The 19,783-nt window shown below is 36.3% G+C and overlaps 1 protein-coding gene across 6 annotated transcripts in view; it reads right to left on the bottom strand.

Annotated features, from left to right (window-relative positions):
• Positions 1-19,783, bottom strand: part of CEP135 (centrosomal protein 135) — an 83,051-nt gene that overhangs the window by 27,740 nt on the left and 35,528 nt on the right. For all 6 annotated transcript variants that reach the window (XM_079920702.1, XM_079920700.1, XM_079920704.1 and 3 more), the window contains 4 exons: positions 18,198-18,350; positions 17,148-17,300; positions 12,432-12,509; positions 5,238-5,389 (listed from right to left, as the gene is read on the bottom strand). In XM_079920702.1, the coding sequence (XP_079776828.1) occupies positions 5,238-5,389; positions 12,432-12,509; positions 17,148-17,300; positions 18,198-18,350 (536 nt within the window). The remainder of the gene's footprint in view (positions 1-5,237; positions 5,390-12,431; positions 12,510-17,147; positions 17,301-18,197; positions 18,351-19,783) is intronic.

Genomic DNA, 19,783 nt, shown 5'->3' with positions numbered 1-19,783 from the left:
ATTGGGGACTTCCACAGGTTCCTTTTAGGGTTTGTTTGAAGATGAGATAGTAAAAGATACTAAAGGTGGCTTAGTTTAGCATTGCCTAATAGGGAGGAGGTTGGATTCTGAAACCACTAGTAAGATGGGACATCTCCCACAGAAATGAAAAAGTTTTACATGCAACACTGAGATATTCTGAAACACAAAAGACATGACCCTGACTGCTCTAATAGCAAATGAATGATGACCCAGAGGCAGCGAGGGAAGTCAAGGTGAGGCTGACTTCTTTAGAATTGCACAACCAAATAAAACCAAGTCAGAAAGACTCTCGGTTCAAGCAATTTTACTTCATAAAATCATCTGTGAGGTCCAGGTGACTCACTGTATTCAAGCTGCTTGTAAAAGCTACAACTATTACTCTGAGGGATATAACTACACGGAGTGGAGAAAAAAGAAAGCTAATATTCACTGTACTGATAATTTACAGACATTACCTCATTTATTCCTAGGACAGTTCCATAATTAGAACCATTATCTTGATATTATAGAAACAAATAATAACTTGTTCAAGATGGCAAAGCTATTAAGGCAAAGAAAATATATAAATCCAGTTTAGTCTACCCTGATATCAATGTTTTTCTACTACATCACACTGCCTACTACGAAGAGCACAGGACATCTTCCGTGTGGAAGGGAAAATGTCTGCCAGTAAGCTATAAAGAATCCTTTCAAAACTGGAATGGCTCCCAGAGTTCCTACTGAAGGACACTGAGTAGTTGGCAGTGCTTGAAATCCTAAGTAGAAATGTAAAGATTTTTTTACATCTAAGTTCATTAGCAGGGTTAATTCCTAATGAAAGTAGGGTTGATAAATGAAGGCAGGATAACATCTTGATTGATTATACATATAAAGGAGGCCCTTAGTGAGTCTTAAAAATAGCTTTGCCTTTTCATATTCTAGTGTAGGCAGGCAAGGGAATAATAGAGATTCCACACAGACCTCGGCAGTAACTTTCTGACAGAAGGATTGCTGCTAAGATAAAGGTCTTCTTAACGAAAGAACTGAGGTATAAAGTTCATAGGAAAGAATAGTTGAGTGACTATCATATTATTGGTCATCATGGTGTTTGGAAAAGAAAATTTGAGAACCTGTTGAGAAGTAAGTTGCTAGGATGAGCTAATTTCTTAGCTTCGAAAGTGCTATAAGCAAAAAGCAAAGGGAAGTGATGACTTCCCACCAGAGAGTGAAGCAATAAAACTTAGAATCAAAATTCTAGCTCTCCACTTACCAGCCATGTGGCTGGATAAGACCATCTCTCTGAGCCTCAAATTCCTGAGTTTTATTACAGTACATGGATGTATACATGCTCTCATCTTAGGGGGCAAAAGTAATTACTTCTCTTCATGATAGAGTATATTTTAAACAAAGACAGCATCATAAAGGGTCCTTTATTCATAAGAAGTGTTCAAGTTGTAAAATGGAGCTGAAGCTCTATCTAAGAGGCATAGGTTTGGAATTTTAATGGCCTCTTAGAAGAAAGAGAGATTGATATGGTATCCCTGTTTTTTTTTAATTAATTAATTAATTTTTGGCTGCGTTGGGTCTTTGTTGCTGCCCATGGGCTTTCTCTAGTTGCAGAGAGCGGGGCTACTCTTCATTGCGGTGAGCAGGCTTCTCATTGCAGTGGCTTCTCTTGTTGCGGAGCATGGGCTCTAGGCACACAGGCTTCAGTAGTTGTGGCTTGCAGGCTCTAGAGTGCAGGCCCAGTAGTTGTGGTGCATGGGCTTAGTTGCTCTGTGTTATGTGGGATCTTCCCGGACCAGGGCTCGAACCTGTGTCTCCTGCACTGGCAGGCGGATTCTTAACCACTACGCCACCAGGGAAGCCCAGTAATGCTGGATTTTTTTTTGGTATCCCTGTTTTATTTCAGATGTCTCCAAGACTCTATGGTTATGACCACCACTAACTGAGAAAGTATCATCTCTTGATAACTGAGAGAGGGGAATAGGGATAAGGACTGGCTTTTCTGTCACATTTCTGCAAAAGGATGATGATTTATATCTGGTGGTCCTAGGTCCCTTGGCCCTTCTAAGTCCAGTTCCATGAGCTCAGCTGTCTTTACTTAGGGCCCTGGCTCCTCTTCCTGTCTTGGTAGAAAAAAATGTTAGACATGCCCAGAAGATAATTCTTAGGCATCCTAAGGAATCTATGAGCCTTATCTAAAATGGTTCTCAATTCCCTTAACAAATAAATACTTCTCAAAGGAGACCAGTTATATTTGGTTTTCTGAATATACAAACACACTGATACTTATTGCCATAATAATAACTCTAACTAGAGCTTATGGGCTCTTCCCAGGAAAATCAGCTAATGCATTTATTTGATCCTGGATAAGTACATAACCCTCTAGTTTTAAAGAAGGTACACAGAATAACTAAAGACTAAGGTGAAATGAAAACAGTCTGACGGTATTTTCAGCTGCAGAAATCTAAATGTTTAGAGGCTCATAGCTAGCAGTGGTGAGGATTAAGGCTATTGTCCTCTGCTGCTGCACCAAGAGATCCTCTATTTGGACAATTAGAGACTGTGCTTGATATAGAAAAGACTGTTTGGTGGCACTGAAATTTGATGAAAAATGCCTAACTCAGGAAGGGAAAGAGAAAATGGGCCCACCAGGTGGATGAAAAGGAATATATGCTTTATCTCTCTGAGTATCAGCTTCTTAAATGTCTTCATGTTAAGGGAAACAGAACTTGATGTGATTAAAGCGACAGCAAGATCGCTATTAAACATATCAAAAGTTGCATGAGGTTTGGACAAGGCGACTTTATTTCCATACAGTTCTTGGTATTATGTTTGTATTGGGTTCAGCTTTGGATGTGAACCTGACAGCTTGAACTCATAGTTCTAATGTTTACTGATGTATACTGATATGGAGAATGTGACTGACACACCTTCCTCAGAGACAAGTCTGATATTTGTCAGAGCAAAAAAAGTTATGGAATCCTGCAATCCCCCCATTATTACCTGTCTCTGTTTACAGACAAACAAAGGTAAAGAGAAAATTTTCCACAACCCATTCCTATAACAAGGTAAAGAGAAAATTCTCCACAACCCATTCCTATAACACAGTGACTGGATTATTCCTAGGTGAGGGAAGTAGGAGGCTGGGTAAGAGAAAAGGGTATTAGTATAGCGGAGAAAACGCCCAAGGAGCTGCACGGTAGGGGATCCAAGGGAGGGCACTGAAAGCTGTCTTATAAGACTGGAAAGGGTATCCTATGAGGGAGGGAAAGGGGAGTTATAGCTATAGTTTGAAGGAAAAAGCAAAATGGACTAAATGCAGCTCCAATCATCTGGACACAAAACGGAAAAGGGTAGACTAGTAATTCTGGGTGACAGAAATATACCATGGTATTTGTACTTTGGAGTTGAACATAGATAGACATGAACCAGAGGGGGAGAGGCCATTCCATTCAGGTAGCTCTCCTTCATAGGATGTATGTAGTGCCTTGCAAGGAAAAAAAAAAAAAAAAAAAAACGGAAAAAGAAGCTTCTACCTTAGTTCTTCCTAAACAGTATTCCTTAATTAAACAGACAAACAGTCAGTTCTTGGTCTTATTACATAGTTTGTTTTGATTTTGTGTAACAAATGTTTCCTAAATCTCACCACTGTTCTCCAAGTTCATTGCCACTGTTTCACTCCAGACACATTGTCTCCATTGTCTGCCATCAGTCTCTTAAGACTCCAAATTCACCTTCCCTATTTTTGTGAGAGTTCACTTCCTAAGAGGCATGGTAGGAAGTCACCCCCTTGGTTAAAAATTTGTTTGTTCTCCATGTTTATAAGATAAAATCCAGACACTCTTGGTTATCATACCAAGTTCTTTATTACTTGACTTCAACCTGTAGATACAGCCTACTTGGGCCATACTGACTTTTTTTACCATTTTTCAGACACATCACCTTTTAGACTCTATATATAAATATTCTGATTTTACATTTCTTTGAAAGAAGAACGAGAAGAACAATGACATAGGTAGCAAAAAACTCTGTAATTTCCAGCAATTCTACACTAAGGAGTACAAATAATCTGAAGTACAGGCATACCTTGGAGATATTGTGGGTTTGGTTCCAGACCACCACAGTAAAGAAAATATGGCAATAAAGTGTATCATGTGGATTATTTGGTTTCCCAGGGCATATAAAATTATGTTTAATACTCACAAACATAAAAAACAAACTTACGGTTAACAAAGGGGAAGGGGGAAGGGGGAAGGGGTAAATTAGGAGTTTGGGAATAGCAGATACAAACTACTATATATAAAATAAACAACAAGGTCCTACTGTATAGCACAGAGAACTATAATCACTATCTTGTTACAAAACATAATGGAAAGAATATGAAAAAGTATATATGTGTGTATATATATAAATATATATATATATATGCATATATGTATTAGTGAATCACTTTGCTGTACACCAGAAACTAACACAGCATTGTAAACAACTATACTTCAATAAAAAATATTAAATTAAAAATTCAAAGCCATTAAAAAAATAAGCAAATGAAAGTTATGTCTGTACTATACTGTAGTCTATTAGGTGTGCAATAGCATTATGTCTGAAAAAAACGATGCACACACCTTAATTTAAAAAACTTTATTTCTATAAAATAGTAACCATCATCTGAGCCTTCAGTGAGTTGTAGTAATAGTCAAAGCTCACTGATCACAGATCATCATAACAAATATAATAATTACGAAAAAGTTTGAAATATTGCAAGAATTACCAAAATGTGACACAGAAACATGAAGTGAGCAAATGCTGTTGGAAATACGGCACCAATAAACTTGCTTGATGCAGGTTTGCCAAAAACCTTCAATTTGTAAAAAACACAACATCTGCAAAGCACAATAAATTGAAGCACAATAAAACAAAGTACACCTGTATCTGTTAGGGAGATTTCAGAAGGAGGTAGGTACAAAAATTTGCCTGCAATCATATCAAGCTATGAAAGTCTTTAGAAGTACAGATACTCAAAACTTACCCAGATTCACTCAGTGAACAGGAACCTCCAGAGATCAGTCCCTAAATCCATACTTTACAAAAGCTCCCCAAGTGATTCTGCTGCAAAGCCAACTTTGAGAACTACTGCTTTTCAAAGGCCTACTCCAAAATGCCACCATTATGAACCTTATATAGCAACAAGCTTGTTCCCAGAAGAGAAATGAAACTTTCAATAAACTTACCTAAGTGAGTTCATCTCTGTTTTCTGATGAGATGAGTCACCAGCCACATGGCTAAGTTTTTGAGCTTGGAGTTTTACTTTTTTCTCTAAAGACTCTATTGTTTCTTTCATTTTTAACATTTTAGACTTTAATTCACATTTTTCGTTTTCAAGCTATAATTAAATTTTAAAAATTAATAGGTATATGTCTCAGTTTCTTTTCCTTAAGCACTCTTTCATAATATCTCTGGAAGAAAACTAAGGAAATAAATTAGATTTATTTAAAAATACTTTAAAAGTCACGTGTACACTTTAGGTTCTAGATGTCAGAATAGGCAAACACATTTTTCTCTCTCTCCTCTTCAGTATCATTGAAATCAAAGAAAAGATACCAAAAAAGAAAGGCAAGAAAGGAAGAAAAGAATGTATCCATAACAGCAATGAAGGGAAACCACTAGCAGGCCAAAATTTTGAGAAATTTCTAAAAAAAAATGTAGCTAGGACTGAACTGAAGAAAGATCAGAGCAGAAAATACCGTAACCCAAACACAAAATGGACAAGATTTACATGAGGAACCTGTAACATGTTCCTGAAGAGCATAAAACACAACCTGACAATGTGAAGACACACCATATTTCCGAATGGGAACACAATATTGGAAAGGGATTAAAATTTCCTGAAATAATTGTAAATTCAATAAAATTTCAGTAAGAATCCTGACACAACCTTTTTAAAATTAGATGGGTGACTCAGATTTCATTCTAAAATTTATTTAGGAAAAAAGAAAGTTAAGAAAAAACAGTAAAAATGGGGGGCGGGAGGAAGACTGCAGTTAGGCTTGCTTTATGAGATATCAAAATAAATGAAAAAGCTACTATAATTAAGACAGTATGGATTTCACATATGGATAAGCAGATACATCACAGATGTAAGTTTAGAAAAGGCAGCATTTTAAGAAAGTGGGAAAAGAATAAACTTTTTAAAAATAGAGCTGGGATAGCCACTCATTGAAGACAAAAAATTAGCTAGATTCTATTTTATTTTACGTACAAAAATAAACTCCAGATGCAATAATGATCTATATACAAAATTCAAAACCAAGAAACATTAGTGATAAATTTCAGTCTTCCAGTTGAAACTGTAGACTGACCACACACATTTTTAACACCCTTCTTCTGGAAACAGTGCTAAAATGACAGTAAAGAAATAAGGTTATATACTCATAAGGACAGAGAGAACAAGAGGGAAAACAAGGGTGAACAAGTGGCTTCAAAAACTTGTGGAAGACAGAGCAGAGAGTGGTTCAGAGTGGAAGAAAGATATATACAATCTAAAGTAGGGTCTGAACCTAGGAACTAACGACCTTTGAGGCCAGATAATTGTTTGTTGTGAGGGCCGTCCTGGGCACTGTAGGACGTTTAGCAACATCCCTGCCTTCTGCTTACCAGATACAATAAGTACTTTTTCCCCTAATTGTGACAGACAAAAATTCTCCAGATATTGCCAAATATCTCTTAGGAGGCAGAACTGGCCCCAGTAGAGAATCACTGACCTAAAATGGCCACAGTAGGGAATACCAATGAGCGCAGCCAGTTGACTTAGCCTGAAGAAGCTCAACACGTGGGGGCATGAAGCCGTGAGGGGGGGGGTCACAAAGAGAACTGAACAAGGAGATTGGCTGAAAGTCTATATACTGGGACACTCATACCCCAGTTATCTCTTTCTAGAAAGTTCTCTTGGAAATCAAATATATTTAAAAAATCAATAGAAGGGCTAAAAGACAAAGTTGAGGCAATCTCCCAGAAAGTTCAACAAAAAGTCAAAGAGAAAATAAAGGAGAAAGGATAAGAATATTAGATCTCTTTAGGAAGTCTAAAACCAACAAATAAAGCTCCAGAGAGAGAAAACAGAAGAGTATAGTAAATTGAAGACATAAGATAAAGAGAAAACCCCAAATCCTTTCAGAAATAAAAACATGTCATGTACAGAGGACTCAGAAAAGAATAGCATCAGACATCTCAAAGAAAGTTGAAAGACCAATGGAGAACAGTATTCAAAATTTTTAGTGAAAATAATTTTCCAATCTGGACTGCCACATGCCTAAGCCAAATCATAAATTATAAAAGTTCAATAAAGACATTTTCAGAAAAGTAGAGTACCAAAAAAATTTCCTCCCATGTATTCTTTTTCAGGAAACTGCTGGAGAAGATGCTATACCATAATGAAGGAACAAACCAAGAAAAGAAGAAAACATGAGGTTCAACACAGGAGAGGGGGACAGGGAAAGTCTTATGAGGACAGCTATGGAGAGACATAGCCCATAATGAATCAAGACAGAAAGCTCAAGAAGGAGGAAAAAGGGGGAAAAAGACCAGAACTGGTTAAGTTTGAAAACTCAAAAAATATTGAAAGGCATGTGGCAGAGATGGAGTTCTTGATAAAAATTAGCAATGAAAAACAGAAAAGTAACAAAAAACAAAATGAAACAAAACAAAACAAAAGCAATTATTAACTCCAGGAAAATGGTCTACAAGAAAAAAGGTAAGAGTAGTACTGTCCCACTTGGCTGAGCCGTAAACCACGAGAAGTCTTGGTAATATAAACAATAACTACTTAAGTGAGCAAAATATGTAATTAAACTATGTAATGGGGGAAGAAAAGGGGAGTGCTAATCCATCATCTACCATCACGGAGACTCACTAAATAACCTTAAATCAATAAAGACTAAATAGCACGAGCACATTATTTAGAAACAGGGAAGTAAACACCAGGAAAGAGAGTTGTGGATGGTAATTTGTGGGATATGGAGGTGGGAAAGGAAAAAAAAATTTTTTTGCACTAAAAATCTTCCAGAATTCTTGTTCAAACAAGAGTACATGTGTGGTATAAAGACTAAAAACAGGAACGTTTGTGTACCCATCACCTGGCTTAAAAAATATTACCTGAACCTTTGACACTACTGTGAGCAGTCTCCAGTGACATCCTCTAACTCCTGCCCACAGTATCCACTAACCTGAGTCTTCTGTTTCTCATTTCTTGCTTTTCCTTAGCACACCACGTTTGTATGAATCTCCAAACAATTTACAGTTTAGGTTAGCATGTTTTTCAACTTTACATAAGCAGAATCATACTGCATGTTTTCTTCAACATCATATTTGCAAGATTCATGCATGTTGATGTTTGTAGCTATTATTCATTCATTTTTGTTGCTCTGTAACACGCCATTGTATGACTTACCACTGTTTATTTTCCTCACAACTGACATCCAGATTGTTTTCTTTTTTCTGTCAGAGAGTAAACATTTTAGGTTTTGTGAGCCATATGGTCCTTTGCCACTACTCTACTGTAACAAAGACACAGCCATAAACAATGTATTAACAAATAAGCATGGCTGTGTTCCAATAAAAACTTTATTACAAAAACAGACTGGAGACCAGATTTGGTCTAGAGGCCATAGTTTATTGACTTTGATCCAGGGTTCATATCTAGAAATGTATTTGCTGGCTAATAGAGTATGCCTTTGCTAACCTAGAACAATGCCAAATTATTCTCCAAAGAGGTACGACCAGTTTGCACTCCCAGAAGCTTCACAAAACTAATAATACTAGCTATAACTTGTTAATTTCTGATGGATGTGAAATGATTTTGCTGTGGTTGTAATTGGTATTTTCCCTCTTATTGAGGTAGAACATCTTTTTATATTTATTAACCATTTATAATTTCTTCTGCCATGAAGTGTCAATTCATATCTTCTGTTGAGGTTTTTTAGGTTAAATGTATAGTAAGTTGTTCTCTGCATTATTGGCTTGTCTTTTCAATTTATGGCAATTTGATAAACAAAGATGTTCTTGTCAATGTGGTCCTATTTATCTATGTTTTCTTTAAAGAAATAAACTTATTTGTGTCTTGTTTAGGAGCAAACACTGGCACCTGACACCTGCTAGCTGTGTGATCTTGGGCAAGCTTCCCCTCTGTTTCTTTATCTGTGAAATAAGGATAATATTAGCATTTACTTCTTATGGTTGTTGTAAGAATTAAAATTATATACATAAATATATATAAAATGTTGAGAATAGTACCTGACACACAGTAAATGCTATATAAATGATTGCTATTATTATTATTTTGTCAAGGTAAAAAAGATTTTTCTTCTAAAATTTGTAGCTATTTCTTGAACATTCAAGGTTGCAAGTAACCTTGAACTGATTTTTGGGTCTGGTATATTTTAGGTAGGATCCAATTCTCTTTTATTTTTTATTTAAAAAAATATCTATCTAGCTAGCTATCTATCTATCTACCTATCCATTCATCCATCCATCCATCCATCCATCCATCCATCCATCCATCCATCCATCCATCTAGCTAGACTGTGCTGGGTCTTAGGTGCGGCACATGAGATCTTCATTGCGGCATGTGGGATCTTTTAGTTGTGGCATGCAGACTCTTAGTTACGGCATGCGTGTGTGATCTAGTTTCCTGACCAGGGATCAAACCTGGGCCCTCTTCATTGGGAGTGCAGAGTCTTTCCCACTGGACCACGGGGGAAGTCCCCAATTACTTTTTTATATACATATATATTAACAATTGTCCCAGATACAATTTTGTGGGTTTGCTCTCTACTGGGTTTTATCATTCTCTTAATCCCTGAGCACTACCACCCTATCTTAATTAATGACTCTAAAGCCTTTATATCTAGTAAGACAAGTTCCACACCACGTTCTTCTTTAAAATTTCTTTGTGATTCTTGGCTCTTTGCTTCCATGTAAATTTTAAAATCTATTGTCAGTGTTCACTCTCACACACATCCACCCACCCAGCCATCTTCTTGGGATTTCAGCTGAAACTACATCAACTCTACAGATGAATTTGGCAAGAATTTACATTATTTTATAAACATAATATCTGTCACCTTTTTAATAAATTGGATATATCTCTCCACTTATTTAGGTCTTCCTTAATGTCTTTCAGTAAGGATGCAAAATGTTTTCTATTAAGATCCTGCAAAATTATACATAGGTATCTTGTATTATTTATTGCTACAAAAATGGTATGGATTTTCTTTTTATCTTGCTTAGGATTTGTCATGCTACTAGAATTCACTGTACATCCTGAATCAGAGGATTCCTGTGTTTTCTATCATACCTAGAAAAGTATCAGTTATTATGTCTTCAAATACAGCCTTCTCCCATATTTTATTATATTCTCCTAGAATTTTGACTAAATAAATGTTGGACCTTCTCACTTTATTCTCTAAGGCTTTAACTTATTTTATATTTTCTATCTCCTAGTCTCTTTCCAATGACTTCTAGTACTTCAGATATATTTTCCAGTTCATTAATTCTTGCTTTCAGATTCTGGGCAGGCTAGAGTGACAGGGACCCTTCTACCTGAAATAACTAAAAATTTGGGCAAAGCATATGGAACAATGGTTTTCAAAACACTGGCCATTAGGCAATGATGGATAGTGACCCCTGAGAGATGAAACAAGTGAGATGAGCCCTATAATTGTTCCAGTTTATTGCCTGAAGAATTTCCAAGCTGTGGCACAGGGAAAGAAACCAGCTGGACCTGGTGATTCCCGTAAGTTCAGAATACAGGACTGAGAGTCAAGGGAGGCCAAAGCCGTTAGAATTCGCAGGGCGGATACTGGAGGAGAACTGCACAGAGTAAGAGCACCAGAGATCTATAAAGGGTGCCCCTTGAATCTTCAGCTGAGGAGAGCACAGCTCACAGAGAGCTACCCAAGGCCAGGGAAAGAACCATCAAAGAATTAGAGGGAACAGTACTGAGGGCTCATGCAGGGCCAGGAATAGGTTCTTTTCCCATCAGTCATTTGAAAACCTCATAATTCATGAGGCAACTGGTAGTGAGCGTACTCAAAAAGATTTGGTTTCAGTAGTAAAACAAAATTAGTCCGAAACTAAATGCCATTCTAGTCCCACCTAATTAAGCTTAAAAGCAAAATCAAAAAGTAACAAGCTACTTCCATCTGACTTAAGCGTATCCCAGAACAAACTTCAAGAGTGTTTCTAGGAATACAAGCTCTCCAGCAACCAAGAAAATAAAATTCACAATGTCTGACATCCAATCCAAAGTCAGCAGGCATACAAAGAAGCAGGAAAATACAACCTATGAGGAAGAGGGAAAAAAAATCAAGTGGCCCAAAGCTGATAGAAACAGATGATAGAATTAGCAGACAAATAAAAACAATGAAGACAGGGAAAAAGAAACTAGTCAAAACAAAACACAGAAAGCAAAAAAGACTATCAGAACACATACCAATTTGTTAAAAGCCCTATCTCTAGTGAGAGCAATAAGGAATGAAAATGATTTTCACTTTTTACTCTAAGTCTGTATTACATGATTTTTTAAACAAGAGCAAAACAACAATAATCATAGCTAACACTTACTGAGTGCTTACGATATGTCAGTAACTATACTAAGTTCTTGATATCTATTAACTCATTTAATTTTCACAAAAACTCTAAGAAGTAAGTATTAGCACCATTTCTATCTTACAAATAAAGAAATTAAGGGATGAAAAGTTTAAGAAACTTGCCTACAGGTAACAGGTGACAAAGATGGATTTGAATCTAAGTAGTCAACCTTCAGAGTACATACTCCTAGTCACTGTTATACAGTTTCTCTAACATATTATTTTTTAATTTTAAAAACATAAAAAAAAAGAAAAAGAAAAACAAATACCATATGCTAACACATATATATGGAATCTAAAAAAAAAAAAAATGGTTCTGATGAACCTAGAGTCAGGACCGGAATAAAGACACAGATGTACAAGATGGATTTGAGGACATGGGGGCTGGGCGGGGGAAGGGTAAGCTGGGATGAAGTGAGAGAGGGCATGGACATATACACTACCAAATGTAAAATAGATAGCTAGTGGGAAGCAACTGTATAGCACAGGGAGACCAGCTCAGTGCTTTGTGACCACATAGAGGGGTGGGATAGGGAGGGTGGGAGGAGACGCAAGAGGGAGGGGATATGGGGATGTATGTATACATATAGCTGATTCACTTTGTTATAGAGCAGAAACTAACACAATATTGTAAAGCAATTATACTCCAATAAAGATGTGAATTAAAAAAAATGATAAAGAAAAACAAACAAACAAAAAAAACATACAGTACATTAAAACTATAATTAAAATAGTCATTCATACAACAAAATATACCCCAAATTCAGTTTGATAAATTACCTGGTGATTAACACATGTCAAATGTTCAACAGTTTTCTCTAATTCTGATTTTCCCAAAATACTCATTTCATGGAGATTCTGTAAGAGAATTTTATAGATGTTCACTCACGTCAGATAATAAAACAAAATTACCAAAGTAAGCAATGCAAGTCTACAGTACTATTTTATCTGTCTTTTTATAACATAGAAATGTTTTAGAAAGAAAATCATTCGAAATTTTACCAAAACAATGCTTTTGGTTGAAAACAAAAACACAAGAGGTTCTCATCTTTTATGCTTTACCTCCATGTATGACTATAACAGAAGACACAGATTGGTATGGGTTCATTTATAAAGATTTGCACAGATCAATCCATTAGCACAACTATAAAGGGAAAAACCCAGCAGGTTAAGTAAGCTCAGGAGAATGCCCTCATGAGAGGAGATGAAAGAGGAAAAGAGTGTAAAGGAAGAACAGATGGGATCAGAAAGACACAGGAAGCAGAACGCTACAGGGCCATGCAAGTGATCAGTTTCAACAATGAGCTGGTCAACAGTGTAAACACGAGTGTTGTTATTTTTGGTTATATTACCTTATCCAACTTTTGCTGATGCTAAGTCTAGGACAAGTGACATGTTGGTGTTCTGTGAGAATTTTTCGTGCAAATTCTTACTTCCATCCATCTTATTCATTAAAAATAAGTAAAGACATCTGATGTTTGGATTATATATTTCATTGAAAAGATCACTGTGCTGTATGCATTTTTTTGTTTATTAAATCATTCAACTGGTATTGAGTACATACTATATACCCAGCACCAAGTAAGGTATTAGGAATACAGTAAAATGGATAAAGTCTCTGATGTCATAGACATTATAGTCTATTAAAGACAAACCTTAAACATATTAAAATAAAATCCATGAATATTCTGCTAGGAAAAGGAACTTTATGGCGACATACTGAAAGGGAGTCTAGGATCTAGGGTTCATTTCCTTTGTGAGGAAATGATGTTTAACTTGGCTATAAAGGATGAACAGGAATTAGTCAGGTGAGGGGACTGGAAGGGGTGAAGGATTTTTTCCTTAGAAAGTTGAGGGCAAGAAAAAGTCCATTAAGCCTAGCGTTGAGAAACTGAGGGGTGAGGAATAGGGGGGATGAGCTTGGGGAAAAGAAGCTAGACCTTGAAGTAGGCAAGGGCCAATCATCGAAGTCCCTGAAAACAGTTAATGGATTTTAAATAGGAAGTGATGTGATCGGATTTATATCTTTGAAAGATGACTCTGACTTCAGTGTGAAATACAGATTTGAGAGGCCGCTAATACACTAGTGCAGTTGAGAGAGAATAATGGCCAGAATAGGATGGTAGCAGGGGAACAGAAACAAGTAGGCTGATTGAAGAGAAACCAGTGTGAGCTGAGGAGCCAGATTCTTTGTGACTTCATTAGCAGGTGATCTTGGACAAATTATTATTACTGCTTTTTAAAAATTAAGGTATAGTTGATCCACAATATTATATGTCTTAGGTGTACAACATAGTGACTCACAATTTTTAAAGATTATACTTCATTTATAGTTTTTATAAAATATTGGCTGTATTCCCTGTGCTGTACAATATATCCTTGTAGCTTATTTATTTTATACATAGTTGTTTGTACCTCTTAATCTCCTACCCCATTTTGCTCCTCTCCCCTTCCCTCTCCCCACTGGTCACCACTAGTTTATTCTCTGTATCTGTGAGTCTGATTCTTTTTTGTTATATTCACTAGTTTGTTTTATTTAGATTCTATATATAAGTGATAACAGACAGTATTTGTCTTCCTCTGACTTACCTAAGCATAATACCCTCCAAGTCCATCCATGTTGTTGCAAACGCCAAAATTTAATTCTTTTTTTATGGCTGAGTGGGTACTCCATTGTGTGTGTGTGTGTGTGTGTGTGTGTGTGTGTATACATATATATATATATATGTATATATCACATCTTCTTTATCCATTCATTTGTTGATGGACACTTAAGTTGTGTCCATATCTTGGCAACTATAAATAAGGCTGCTATGAACATATATCTTTTCGAATTAGTGTTTTCATTTTCTTCAGATATATACCCAGGAGTGGAATTGCTGGATCATACAGTAGTTGCATTTTTAGGTTTCTGAGGAACCTGCATACTGTTTTCCACAGTGGCTGCACCGATTTACATTCCCACCAACAGTATACAAGGGTTCCCTTTTCTCCACAACCTTGCCAACATTCGCTATTTGTGTTTTTTTTTTGACGACAGCCATTCTGACAGGTATAAGGTGATATCTCGTTGCGGTTTTGAATGTCATTTCTCTGATGATTAGCAATGTTGAGCATCTTTTCACGTGTCTGTTGGCTGGGCAAATTATTTAAACTCACTGTAACTCAGAGACCACATCTGTAAGCATTACCTGACTAAAAAGGCAATTGTGAAGATTTGTTGAGATAGCTCTTGTAAAAAGCACTCAGAACAGAGCTTCCCACATGGAAAGGGCTTAATAAATGTTAACTATTATTTAAGAGGTAGCATCAATAGGACTTTGTGATTAAATGAGAGATAGGAGCTTTCAGGGAAAGAGGACTCAGTGCCTGGGTTCAACAACTGGGTAGATAGATAGTGGAACAACAGGAAACTACTAGAGAAGACTTAAAGACTGAGAGGATTAGTTCAGTTTTTATGTAAAAGACCTATTGCAAACTCATAAATCCTGACTCTTGTAATCCAGAAAGATTCTGGTCATATGAATGTCACTTTTTCTGAGTTTTTGGTACAAGTGCATTTTTTTAATCCTGTTTTTACATTCCTTAGTCATTTCAATGATATGGAAAAGGCTAAACCAGTAGCTTGTACTAAAACTTGCCATATTGCACAGAAGTTTTCCATTTGGTAATTTTAACAATTATTTTTATAAAAAAGCACCTTCTGGAAGGCAATATTCCAAAGGATCCCAATTAAAAGTATTTTGTAGGGGTAAAACTTTAACTGAAAATTTATGACATAAAGACTACCCTTATAATACTTAAAATGTTTTTATTCTTAATCTTAGTGACTAATTTCTAAGCATTAATTCAATAATATTTATTGGAAGTAAACTATGGACTCTGTAATAGTTAACAATAATAGTTTAATATTGAGTTCTTATAATGTACTGAGCAGTATGAAGTGCTTTATGTATATTAAAATTTTGGGGGAGATTATAAAATATAAAATACTGTCCCTAGATATTATACCAAAAGCACACGCAATAAAAGAAAAAATAGATAAATTGGACTTCATCAAAATTAAAAACTATCTGTGCTTCAAAGGACAATACTAAGAAAATGAAAAGACAACCCACTGAATGGGGGAAAGTATTTGCAAATCATATATCTGATAAGGGGACTATATTGAGAATATATTGATACAAAGTATTCTTATAATTCAATAATAATGAGACAACCCCATTTAAAAATGGGCAAAGGATCTGAATAGACACTAAAGAAGATATACAAGTGACCAAATAAGCACTGAAAGTAAGCACATTAGCTAACAGAGAAATGCAAATGAAAACCACAATGGATACTACTTCACACCCACCAGCATGATGATGATAAAAAACCTAATAACAAGTATTGGTGAGGATGTACAGAAATTAGAACTCTTGTACACTGTTGGTGGGAATATAAATGGTAAAGCCACTTTGGAAAACAGCTTGGCAGTTGCTCAAATGGTTAGTTATAGTTATCATATGAATCTAGGTATATGTCCAAGATAAATAAAAACATATATCCACATAAAAAGTTGTATACAAATGTTCATAGCACCATTATTCATAACAGCCAAAAAGTAGAAACCACCCCAATGATAAAATATTTTCTATCCATAAAATGGAATATTATTCCACAATAAAAAGGAATAAAGTATTGATACATACTACATAATGGATGAACCTTGAAAACATTATGCTAAGCTATGGAAGCCAGACATAAAGAAACACTTACTGAATGATTCAATCTATATGAAATGTCCAGAGTAGGTAAATCTAGAGATAGAAAGTAGATTAGTGGTTGTCTAGGCCTGAGGAGGCTGGGGAAAATTAAGAGTGGCTGCTATTGGGTACAGGGTTTCTTTTCGAGGTAATGAAAATCCTCTAAAATTGATTGTGGTGATGGTTGAACAAGGCTGTGAATGTACTAAAACCAAAGAATTGTACACTTTAAATGGGTGAATTATATAGTAAAGTGAATATCTCAATGAAGTTGTTTTGCAAAAAAAGATAATGCCCCTCCACATGAAGGACTTCCTATTGAGATCAGAGGTTGGTTCTTTTCTATAAAGAACCAGATGATAAATATTTAGGCTTTGTGGACCATACAGTTTTTATCGCAGTTACTCAACTCTGCCACTGCAGCACAAAAAAAGCTACACAAAACACATAAACGAATGAGTATTCCAATTAATGAGTATTATCAACAATGAAATCTGAGTTTCATAATTTTCATGTCTCATGAAATATTTTTCTTTTGATATTTTTTCAATGATTTTAAAATGTAAAAACCATTCTTAGCACACGGGCCATACAAAAACACAGCGTTCTGGATTTGGCTCATGTGCCATTGTTTGCCAACCCCTGATCTAGTTTCAAAATAGTCATGTCACAGGAAAACATATAAAAAGACCTCCCCTTTTCTCAATAAATTATCTTTTAAAAATAAGTCAATTAAGTCAATACGTACTTTTAACTTTTCTTTTAAAGCTTCTCTTTCTGCCATAATCCTTCTTAAGTCAGATAATGCAAGTTCTTTTTCCTTTTCCATAAGACTAACAGTATTATGGGAGACTGTGGTTTGGGCAGATTCTTGTCTGAGTGCAGATAATTCTTCCTGAGCCTTAATGTATTAAAGATATAAATTAAAAAACATTGGACATGCTCCCAGTTTAAAAAAGGCAACTAAACATATGCTACTTTTGCTCTCTTCCCAAATGCCACCAAAATGAGAGTAAAAGGATTAATGTAATAACAGTAATAATAAAAACAAAGGACAAGGAGATTGAGGGAAGTGCCAGCCACAAAATTTGGGAAACCAAATAGCACATGGACAACTAGTAATAAACTAAGCAGTCCCAAGAAAGCAGAAATCTAAGCTAACAGTGGGAAAAGCCCAGAAGTGGATCAATTTGTACTGCAGAATCCCAAAAAAGCACCAGAAGTGAAAACGGCTTTTTCAACTTGGCCTCTTAACCCGTATGTCCTTCTCTCCCTCTAAAAAAAGCAACAGGATTTCATGGGAGATTGGTATGGGAACAAATTTTGGTGATAAACACCATGCTTTGCTCAGACTCACCTTGCCCTCTAACAACTGAGGCTTTATAATTAGCCCAAACTGTATTGAATCTCCCCTCCCTATCCCTAGAGGCTAAGTCCTTAATATCCAATTAGTGAGTGCTACCCACTGTTTCATAGACATACCCCAACATGTCTGAATCCCAAGGATACACTTGGCTCAGAGTCAGGCTGAGACTCATTCAGTAGTTTTAGAAATAGGGAATTATCTCTAACTGACCTGACCCATAGATAAGCTAGAAAAGAGGAAGAATAAATATGAAAAAGCAATAGAAATCTCTGCTTTGGGAACAGAATGATAGTAGAAACTATTATTAATTCTAACTCTGAAGGAAAATCACTAAGGTCCATATATTACAGTAATTTAAAGGATATATACTGGTACCATTACAGTTAACTGGTGCTATATAATCTGTTGGCTTAATTATAATCAATATCTTACTTCATTATATAAGACACTTAGTTTATCTCTTTCTGCTGTCAATAATTTAACATTGGACTGTATATCCTCCATATGTTTTTCAAATCTTTCTAGCATATGCTGAAGTTCATCTCTTTCTCTTGTGATCACATGAATTTCTGAGTTGTAATCACCCTGAAACATAATTCAAAAACAGAAGTTATCATTTGTTATAATTATCACCATGTGGTTGCCACAAGGATGCTGATGATGAGACTGACTGAAAGATGCTAACAGACAAAAAGAACACAACTTCCTTTAATGTAATTAAGGAACACAATTTTTAATCTATAAGGAGAGAAGGAGAGAGAGTGCTGGCAGTACTGGGGCAAATTTCCTGGCCTTCAAGTTCCCAGCAAGGGACCCAGTTGCCACTGATACTACTTGATCAGATTCCATGAGCTGTTTCAACTGTCATTCTCCCTGAGTTGTTTATACTGGTGGTAACTAAAGTATAATCCCCAGACCAGAAGCATGTAGCATCTGGGAACTTGTTAGGCATGCAAGTTTTGGGGCCCACCCCAGACCTACTCGATCAGAAACTTTGGGGACAGGGCCCAGTAACTGGTTTATCAAGCCCTCCAGGTGATTCTGATTCATACTGATTGTTGGGAATCCCTAGTTTATAACCCTCTCCAGGGGAGGAATTAAGAGGGTATGCGTATAGCTGCTCATCCAGTACAAGTAACTGTACAGCCCAGCACATTCCTCAGTGTCTTCTGTGACTGAATCTAAGATCAATTTCCCTAGCACACCAAACCCCAACTATCCCAGCTTCAAACCTATGTGAGGTCTATTTTTGCAATCAGATAAATATAAATATTTCTTTTTTTTAAGATTTATTATTTATTTATTTTTGGCTGCATCGGGTCTTAGTTGCAGCTCACGGGCCCTTTGTTGCGGCACGTGGGATTCTCTCCAGTTGTGGAGTGTGGGTTTTCTCTTCTGAAGTTGTGGTGTGCAGGCTCCAGGGAGCATGGGCTCTGTAGTTTGTGGCACACGGGCTCTCTAGTTGAGGCGGGCGAGCTCAGTAGTTGTGGCGCGCGCAGGCTTAGCTGCCCTGCGGCATGTGGGATCTTAGTTCCCCGACCAGGGATCGAACCCACGTGGCCTGCGTTGGAAGGCCGATTCTTTACCACTGGACCACCAGGAAAGTCCCAATATAAATATTTCTACCAGACGGTGTACATTAGGGATGTTCACTGAATAAGCAACTACTTCCAACATTTCTAAAACAAGATTTTGCCTATTATTCCAGTACAATTCAAAAAATCCACTATCTTCATAGCTATTGTAGAAAATAAATACAGTAAATGTAGACTTGGGATCTGTGGTATATTAATGTTCAAGTACTAAATGCAGAAGCTCCAGATAGTGATAATCTGATAATTTGGTACACTGGGAAGCATCCTAATCTATGTTATTCAGTATCTACTGTGCACATACCATGACCAATATAGACTTGGTAAATGGTAGATATCTGTGAAGTTCCCTTCACCTGCCACTTGGAAATAAGTTATCCTCTTGGTTAAACAAGCAAAATTAAGGCATAATGGATGAGATTAGCT

Source organism: Stenella coeruleoalba (assembly GCF_951394435.1).
Source record: "Stenella coeruleoalba genome assembly, chromosome: 4".
NCBI lineage: Eukaryota > Metazoa > Chordata > Mammalia > Artiodactyla > Delphinidae > Stenella > Stenella coeruleoalba.
Note: the sequence above shows the minus strand (reverse complement) of the source record. Positions and strands in the feature narration are given on the sequence as shown.